At 40.0% G+C, this 10,232-nt stretch overlaps 1 protein-coding gene across 1 annotated transcript; it reads right to left on the bottom strand.

The window, feature by feature from the left end:
• Positions 1–6,460: 6,460 nt before the first annotated feature.
• PRSS23 (serine protease 23) lies at positions 6,461–7,579 on the bottom strand. Its single transcript, XM_077842195.1, has one exon. The coding sequence runs from the start codon at positions 7,577–7,579 to the stop codon at positions 6,461–6,463; it is 1,119 nt and encodes a 372-aa protein (XP_077698321.1).
• Between the last annotated feature and the right edge of the window lie 2,653 nt (positions 7,580–10,232).

Genomic DNA, 10,232 nt, shown 5'->3' with positions numbered 1-10,232 from the left:
ACTGTAGTTCTTTTGGGTAATGTTGATTGCTAATTTAGCTCCTGAATCACTGAGCTCTGAGTATAACTGGAAATGGTTTATTTAACCCTTGAGCTAAGTGTCATTTCATATCCCCATTATGGCAGCACTCCCACACCCACTAACTACCTTCCTTACTGAAACCCCCCCATGTAATTAAATTCCTCTATTTAATAGAAATAAGATTACAACAAAGCAACTACCAAATGAGTTTTTACTTAATATAGAATTTTGTTTAGAATATTGATTATAAGCTACAGTACCAACGTCTGAGCACTGAGTCCATCCCCCTTACACTGAGGACAGAATAGTACTAATGCAGAAGACCCAGCACAAAAGTAATGGTACAACTCAGCTAAAACCAACCTTTGTGTCACCCAACCCCCTTCAATGCTGTGGTAAATATGTCTTGGTTCCAGCTCAGAATCTGGTTTTAGGACTAGAAAAGCTTTTAAGTAATTTTTGGAGATGTTTTAAATGAAAACGAATGAATATTTTCCCCTAATAAGCCCCACATGTTAGCTAAATGCCTCTGGATTTACAGGCAGAATGATATAAGAAATATTTCCAGTAAAAAAGATTTAAGTCTACATCATTCCTAAAATAGTTTTTTTCTGTATCACATATAGCGTATGCCACGTACATGATGGCGTGGCAAAAACATTTTATTAGAACTTTAGTATGACACACAAAATGTCATGACACTCTTATGGTTTCACTACAGCTGAGGATGTCTGTCATCCCAAACAAATGCTGATAAAACCTTCATACCACACTCTACCGTCATGTATTACACACAATTCTCCTTGGTCTCTTATCAGGAAAAGAAAATCTTCCTATCAAAGTACAATAACCAGTGATTTCTGAATCTGAAGTTAGTGAATGTTGATGAATTTCAGTTACACATAATAGACAATTTCACTATGTGGAGTGAATTGAATTTCTAGTATAATATAAGCATATGTTTGACCGAGTATCAAAGGTGTCTAGTTCTTTAACTGCAGCTGTACATACACATTGGTCTACATTCATGCTGTTAATTATGTTTTATTTTCTTTTAACAAAAACATTAGACATCCAATAAAATCTTTGCATAAGAATATTAGCTTCTCTCTTCCACTAGCCCCCAAATTTTATATAAACTCACTCAGCAGTTGTTAGTGAAATACTTTCAAATCTTTAGCCAAAAAGCACTATAAGCCTGACTAATAATCCCCCTGAGTTAACAGAAAGACACCAACTGATTTCAGAATCAGGCCTCATAGAACTGTGAAGTATTATTGCTAATTTTCACCCAATTTCTCATTACCATTGGCAAGAGCTCAGGCCACTCAGATGTTTTCCCTTCCAGTTTTGTTCTACCCTTTTTTTACTCACCTGCACAAATCCACATTCAAGTAGAATCCACAGTAATACACCTTTCAGATGCCAGCTAGTATTTACCACGCAGAAATGGGAAAAGATGTTCTTGTGATTCAAGGATATGATTGGGCTGGAAAAGATCTGGGCTGTAGTCTCAGCTCAAGCGAAAACTTCCTGTGTGACAATGGAGGAGCCACTTAGGCCAGAATTTTCAAGTATGGTTGCCTAACTATGGACAACCAAGCTCCATATTTGAGCTCCTAATTGGGAGTTTAGGACACCTGTAAATGAGGCCACTTATTTATCTGTAGATGTCTAACTTTAGGATGTATGTTTGGAAATTTTGGCCTAAGCTCTCGGTGTCTCAGTTTTCATGTCTTTAAAAAGTCAGATACTACTACTTACCTACCTACCTCACAGAGGCATTTTGATTAATTAATTTATGCTTATGATGTGTTTTTAGATTCTCAGATAAAAAATGCTATGGAAATGTAAATAATCATTTACAAAATGTGACCAATACAGTACTTTAAATCCTGTTCTTATTGTATGCTGTACTGATGCCCCATTTAACTACACTCCTCTCTCTGCTGCTTTGGGCTGTCCACCATTTCCTTTCACTCCAAGAAAACAGAAATGTTTCTACCCACCCGGCATGCTCTTTCCATTCTTTGAAAGCTTCCCTTGAAAAAGACAGTGTGCACATTGAGTTGGCACTCTACCAGGAAGGGCTAACAAATGGCAGATTAAGTGGCAACACGGAAAAGAATTTCAAGTATGTATTATACTTGCTCAGAGTTCAGCATGGAACTTTAAGATCACCACTGCACTATACGCAGCCAGGCCCGGGAATTCCATTGCAAAGCAATTACAGATTCAAGGAGAATACCTTTGCTCTGACAACGGACCATGTTGACATTCTACAGTTCTCAGTGAAACAAGCTCAGTATGGCCACCTGGGAGAGCTGAGAATGTTCTGTGTTCTTGCTTCTTTTCAGTTTCCATCTTCCCCACCCCCAATCCCCTCATCAACCCCTCCATCCAGAGGGGAGAGTTATTTCAGACTAACCAGGATTTACCCTATGTCAGCCTTGTAAGGATGCTGTAACAGGAGAGGTTCGCTTCATCCCATGTAATCCTTTCCATGTACCAGAATCTAAAACTAACCAGAACAGAATATCTAGGTTCCTCCTCTGCACTATACTGAGATATAAAAGCAATGTAGTATATTGTTAGATGTGGGTTTGCCATATTGTGCCTTTAAAAACAAAAGTTATTTTTGCCCCCTTGATGAGCTGCTTTTCTCTAGTTAAAATATGCCCCAATTATAACATCAAGACAAATGCATTCAGAGAACGGGATTTTCAAAACCACTCAGCATTGGCTGAAGTCTGCTCCCACTGAAAACAGTGGCAAAACTTCCACTGATGTAACTGGGAGCAATTAAGCCAATGCTGAGTATATATGAAAATTCCACCCAAGATGTCTACAAATTCCCTTGAGTTTATGTTTAAAAACCTAGTGCACGCATAGGGATTACGGTAAGAGGAAAGTGATCCCCCACTACCTCTTTCTAAACTTGCTGCATAAGCACACTGGTAATTTGACTGATAAAAAATTATACATAGCAGTTGGCTTGCCTATTGAAAATGTTCACTCCATCAGCCTTAACAGCATCTCTATATTTATATTAAGATGTTTTAGAATACCTGAGAGCTAAGGCCTCAGTTTCATAAAGCACTTAAGAATGTGCTTTAATGGGAAGTAAGCATGTGCTTATGTGTTTCAAAGAATCAGGGACTAAATTCTCAAAATTGCACATCTAAAAACAAGATTCAGTGCATGCACCATATTTTCACTCAATGACCCCCGTTCTCCTCTCACTGTAACTATTGTTGTCAAAGGTGTTATTTCCAATTTACACCAACGTAAGAGTAGGAAAATCGGGTCCATTATATTCTTTGTCATGAGAATATATCTTGCACTTCCAGGAGATGACAGGTTTCAGACTAACAGCCGTGTTAATCTGTAGTCGCAAAAAGAAAAGGAGTACTTGTGGCACCTTAGAGACTAACCAATTTATTTGAGCATAAGCTTTCGTGAGCTACAGCTCACTTCATCGGATGCATACTGTGGAAAGTGTAGATCTTTTTATATACACACAAAGCATGAAAAAATACCTCCTCCCACCCCACTCTCCTGTGGCTAATAGCTTATCTAAAGTGATCACTCTCCTTACAATGTGTATGATAATCAAGTTGGGCCATTTCCAGCACAAATCCAGGTTTTCTCAGGGGGGGTGTGTGTGTGTGAGAAAACCTGGATTTGTGCTGGAAATGGCCCAACTTGATTATCATACACATTGTAAGGAGAGTGATCACTTTAGATAAGCTATTAGCAGCAGGAGAGTGGGGTGTGAGGAGGTATTTTTTCATGCTTTTTGTGTATATAAAAAGATCTTCTACACTTTCCACAGTATGCATCCAATGAAGTGAGCTGTAGCTCACGAAAGCTTATGCTCAAATAAATTGGTTAGTCTCTAAGGTGCCACAAGTACTCCTTTTCTTTTTGCAGGAGATGGAATCATTGGGCCACATTCCTCCCTTTACTGCAGTGGAGTTACATTAAGAATGAGTTTGACTATGCGTTGTAATAGGTCATTTTCATCTCTAAGGTGATCCTATGACTCTTGATTTGGAAATGCAACCATCACATGCAGGCGAGCATTTCCAGAGGCCTTTCAGTAGGGTTAAATAATCATCTCTACTGAAATACATTTGATTATCTGCAATGACTGTGGAGGAAAGAAAGAAAGCTGAAAGGAAATAAATGAAGAAACAGCATTGAGGATGTTGATACAACTGTGCTTGTATTTGAATGCCTTTACAAATAAGTAACAGCTAAAAGAGATTGAAGTTACAAATCCAGGTATGGTACAAGTACAAGTACAAGAGTGTCCGCACTGAAATTCCATTACTTTTCTTTATTCACTGTGATACATTCAAACAGAAGTGCTCCAGCTAACAGCCACAAAATAAAGTAAATCTAGAATAAAAAAGGCAGAAGAAGTCTGTCAAATACATATGGTGATTATTCATATTTTTAAAGCATTAGTAACTGTATGTATCTGAGTGCAAACACCCAGCAAGGAAGGGTTCCACAGTCTTGAACACTGCACCTGTTATCAAAAACATCTTTAGGCTGCTCTAGCAAAAATGGCTTTCAGAAAGCCTCTAGAAAGATAAAGCACCATCAGGAGTGTGTTTTCCCACACCACAAAAATTAGCAAAGTGAAAGAAAAATAAGGCTTAACTGAATTACAATTCTCCTATAAAGCTCAGGAACAAAGCCTACCTAGACTCAATCTTGCTCAGCTCAGCCATTTTGCCGGACAGCGCTGCACTTTGCAGTAATATCTCTGCAATGCATAAGTCAACGAGCTTCAGAAATTAGCGGGAGATGCATGGATGGAATGGAGACTAGAGTTTGAAGCAGTGTCCACCTTCCTATTTAAAGAGTGGTGACAGCCTGCCATGACACCAGCCTAGCAATGTTACTGAAATACAGTGGTGAAATCCATCTGAGAAATATTATATGTAGAAAGTTCTTTGTTTTACCAACATTGTTTGCTGCACAACAGTATTTGGCTGGGTTTTCTCAACTCATAAAAAGGTAGTTTTTGTTGGAATTATGATTTTGCTACAGTAAAATTACAGGCATCAATGTCTGCAAGAGACACTGGTGCATCATTTTATCCATATTTCGGACTACGTCCTACAATTTGGCTCTTTCAACTAGCTCTATTACAGCTGCAGAACTGGTGAGTTGTGCGTGTCAAGAACCGCTCATGACTTGCAATTCTGAAAAAAAACTGCCCCAAATGCTGTAAGAAAAAATAAGAAGTCAAGATCTGGGTTAAGGTACACTGTCAAAGTGGGATGGCAGAGAGACACATAGAAATCTAGTTACCAAATCTTTTCTTTCTTTCTCATCCATCTGTGGGAAGAAGGGCACAGATTCAAGGGATGGAAGGAAAAATGCAGTAACAACTACATCATCCTCTCTCCTTCTATTTATTTTAAGGCCTTACAACTTAGGAAGCCAAGAAAACTAAGGATGGCAGTTCTCCCCTCCCAAAGGGCTTGCATTGCTGGAGGGGACGCTGACGGCTAGAAATTTTCCATGATTAAAGATCTAGATAAGTCACAAAAGGAAACAACTCTCTTCCCCCTATACACCTTCTATACAATATATGTATAAGGACCCTGTCATGTTAACAATTGTGGCCCAGATGCTAAAAATTTAATCCCATGCACAACTCTACTTAAGTGAGCAGAATTCAATAGCACCGCTTGCGTGACTCAAATTCCATGCATGCCTGGCTTTGCATGATTATGGCCTAGATGTTTAAAAAGTATTTTCTTACCTATGTTACTCATAAAGCCTCAAATCACTCAAAAGTTAAAACTGGAAAAATCACATCTATTTATTTACCCTTTATGTTATTTGCATGACATTCATCTTCAACAATGTAAGCCTAAAGACGTCTCTCTTGCACTCTGGTTCTCATGTACTAGCACAATACTGCAACATTTAGGTGGCAAACACTGCAGGTGGGGGGTTGTTGTTAAACACCCCTTTTTACCTCCAATATCATGGAAATATTTTTGTTTAAAATTTCAGATGAAAACATTTCCATCAATCCTGTGTTTGGGGTACAAACAAAGCCGGTGTGAGGTACCCGACAGCATTCCTTTCATACAACTCTTTGGAAACCCTTCAGATTTTGCATTGTCTACCAACCCCCAAGTTAATCTTAAACTGCTAGAACTGCAAAGTCAGCAATTCCACCTGAGCTCTCCTCTCCCAGCAGTTATTCTTCCTCCTCAAATTAACATTTTCTAACTGCAATTATGTCACACAATCACTTTCCAAAGAACAAGGTGGCCTGCTTGTAATTTTATAAATTATGTCCAGGTATCTCAAAGTAGAATCACACACATTCGTAATGATAGAAGTTTGGCTTTTCCTTGGATAAGTAATTAAGGCTATGAAGTGCTTTCTGGAAGATTCATTGTCTTTATCCATCCCTACAGTCAAGATAGTTGCCTTTGATCCAGTAACAGATCTGTGCATATTTGAGGGGTGTAATGCGAACAGCCACATTGAAATCCTGTGGGGAACCATTCATGTCCACCCACTGATGCCCTGAAAATATCCCAATAATTTTACGCTCCCACTTCTGATGCTGTCTCTTCCACATCCTCACATACACCCCAGAGCCGCTCGCCCCTGGCTGGGCATCGCACTGCTGATATAAGAGGTCAAACGTTTCATCTTTGACATCACAGAAACGGTAAACCAGATTTCCCGGACGATCATTGTCATAGCCAGAGAAGTGAATCCTCCCTCCAGGCAACTGTCTAGCTGGTGGGCTCACACCTATCTTCATAAATTTTCTTTTGTGCGGCTTCTTGAGCTCCAACAAGGCATAGTCATAATCCATGCCGATATCGTTGGCATTTCCTTTGATCCATCCTTTAGGGACATGTGTCCGTTTCACCCGGATCCACTGGAATTTCATTTTTTCAGGCATTGTTGAGCTCGTGATATTAGCCCCTTTGCTACCATCTTTCACTTTAGCCCTCAGGAAGCCCACCCTCAGTTTCTGGGCTCCTTTGACGTAACTTTTGCCATCGTGGATGCAGTGAGCTGCGGTAAGGACGTGCTTTTCTGCCACCAGCGTCCCTGTACAACCAGTGGACAACTTCACCGAAGTGGAGAAAGGGTAATTCAACAAGAAGTCCTTGCCAAAAATGCTAAACCTGCTGTCGTAGCCATAAATCTGCCTCTTTGTTCGAGATCTGCTTTGTGACCCATCACCGCCACGGCTGATAATGTAAATGCCTACTTCAGTTTCAACAAGACTACCATTGGCATACAAGGTCTCATAGGACAGGTAGTCCTTCACTTCTTCATACGTCGGCAGCGGGGAGCGCTTGTGGCACTCTAGGCCACAAGAGGATACCACCTCCAGTTTGGTTTCTGCATCAAATTGTGGTTTGTCTAGATTAAGGGTAGATTGTGGCAGGATTACTGGCACTTTGTAAGATGGCCAGGTTGGTTTCCAGCGGGAATTGGACGGTAGAACATCCTTAACAGTGCACAGGAAGAGGATCAAAGTTGGCACACCTGCCATGCTGAACACCAATCTGGGGAAAGAAAAGAATCCTCTGGTTATTAAAGCAAACATTCATTCACCATTGCAAAGCAATAGTTTGCTAGCCAAACAAAATGCCTGGCATTGTGCTGAAATTTTATCCCTACTTAAGGGTAAATCTTGATCCTATTGAAGTCAGTGCACAGGATCAGGCGATTCGTAACTGGGGGAAGGAAAAGTTCTGTATAATACATCGTAGCTCATTTAAAGCTTGCACTTGACCTTGGGATTATTTATGTGGTCTACTGCCAGTCCTGAGATATCAACTGATTGTCTTTCTGTTCTTAGCAAACTGGTAGCATTGTAGGTATAGTACAGTTTTATGTCAGGCAGCCTACATCACGCAGCCCGCAGGCTCCACTTCATAAGCCCCCTAAGAAGAGTTCCCTGCTCCCAACCAGTAATTTTAATGGTCCCAATTGTTTCAAATTCTTCTTTTACTGGATATTAGGCTGACTGCTAGGTCAATGCAGACATTGTAACAAACCCCTCAGGCTGACACTTTCAAATTTGGGTGCCAAGAGTGGGAATCTAAATCTAAATTTGGCTGCACAGTTGTAAATAGGTAGCCTCCTGGTTCTCCAGAGGTACTGAGCACCAGCATCTCCCATTGACATCAGTGGGAACTGCAGGTACTCAGCATCTTTAGAGGAGCAGAACAAAATGCCAGGCTATTAGTATATACCTACATTCAGAGGCTACAATGAATTGACTTATAATCTATTGTTTATATTACAGTAACCCCTAGAGGCCCTCACTGAGACCAGGACCCCACAGTGCCAGGCACTGTACAAACAAGCAGTAAATAGAGGGCTCCTGCTCCAAGGGGCTTATAATCTTGGTTAACAATTAATCGAATGGATGAAGTAAATACACAGGTGGCATGTTTCTGTAGCATTGGTATATTAGAGGCTTGCTTCCCCTGCAGTTTAAGACAGAGGAGGGTTTCTAGTCTATTTAACATACTTTACCCCTTAGGCTTGCATGGGGAAGGTCCGGCTATTATGTGAGGGTAGCTAATGAAGAAAAGATTATAGGTACTGAAGGAACTTTCAGCTAACATATTGATTTATTCCACAGTAAATCAAATTAATTAGAAATGCAAACCAACCCTCTGACAGCGCAGAGGGACTGTAAATGTGTTTATGAACCACAGGCAGAGTGTCTCAAGCAGCAGAGAACAAAGAAAATGTGTAACTGAAGTTTATTTGAAAATTAGCCATACAGCTGAATCACTGCAGGAGCCATAGTGCTCGGTGGGAGAAGGCAGGCAGGACTTCTCTTGAACAAGGATTATACAAACAAAACATCACAATTATATTGAGCTTATGTATATTGAAACCCTGCTGGTTACACTGATAATGGCTTCATGATCATTCCTGAAATGCCTCAAGTGAATAAACTACAACAAACAGTTGCAGAAGATGTCTACGAACTAAAAAGAAAATAACTCTCCCCAACTCTTTACAAAACAGTTCTCTGTTCCTAAGGTGTACTGGGGAGCCCTTCGGGAACCACGGTCTGGCAGAGAATACAGGTGTCTGATTCAAATATTACTTCTGGATAATTTTACAGTCAGCATCATTTGTAGTAATCAATGCTAAGACAAAGGTAGGCAAAACGCATCTTTCAGAATGAACATGATATATTAAGGAAGAGTCAATATGGCTTTTGTAAAGGGAAATCATGCCTCACCAATTTATTAGAATTCTTTGAAGGGGTCAACAAGCATGTGGACAAGGGTGTTCCAGTTGATATTATGTATTTGGACTTTCAGAAAGTCCCTCACCAAAGGCTCTTAAGCAAAGTAAGAAGTCATGGGATAAGAGGGAAGGTCTTCTCATGGATCAGTAACTGGTTAAAAGATAGAAACAAAGAGTAAGAATAAATGGTCAGTTTTTACAATGCAGAGAGGTAAATAACGGGTTCCCCCAAAGATCTGTGTAGGGACCGGTGCTATTCAACATATTCATAAATGATCTGGAAAAGGGGGTAAACAGAGAGGTGGCAAAGTTTGCAGACAATACAAAATTACTCAAGACAGTTACAGCCAAAGCTGAGTGTGAAGAATTACAAAAGGACCTCACTAAACTCCGTGACTAGGCAATAAAATGGCAGATGAAAGTCAATGTTGGCAAGTGCAAAGTAATGCCCATTGGAAAATATAAAATCCCAACTATATTACAAAAGGACAGGGTCTAAATTAGCTGTTACCACTCAAGAAAGAGCTCTAGGAGTCACTGTGGATAGATCTTCGAAAACATTTGCTCAATGTGCAAAGGCAGTCAAAAAAGCTAACAGAAAGTTAGAAGCTATTAGGCCAGGGACAGATATTAAGACAGTAAATCTCATAATTCCACTATATGAATCCATGGTATGCCCACACCTTGAATACTGAGTACAGTTCTGGTTGCCCCATCTCAACTATATATATTAGAATTGGAAAAGGTTGAGAAAAGGGCAACAAAAATTATTAGGGGGATGGAACAACTTCCATGTGAGGAGAGATTAAAAAGACTGGGACTGTTCAGTTTAGAAAAGAGACAACTCAGAGGAGATATGATTGAGGTCTATAAAATCGTGAATGGTGTGGAAAAAGTGACTAGGGAAGTGTTATTTACCCCTTCACATA

Source organism: Eretmochelys imbricata, chromosome 1, assembly GCF_965152235.1.
Source record: "Eretmochelys imbricata isolate rEreImb1 chromosome 1, rEreImb1.hap1, whole genome shotgun sequence".
Classification (NCBI taxonomy): Eukaryota; Metazoa; Chordata; order Testudines; family Cheloniidae; genus Eretmochelys; species Eretmochelys imbricata.
This window is presented reverse-complemented; position numbering and strand designations above follow the sequence as displayed.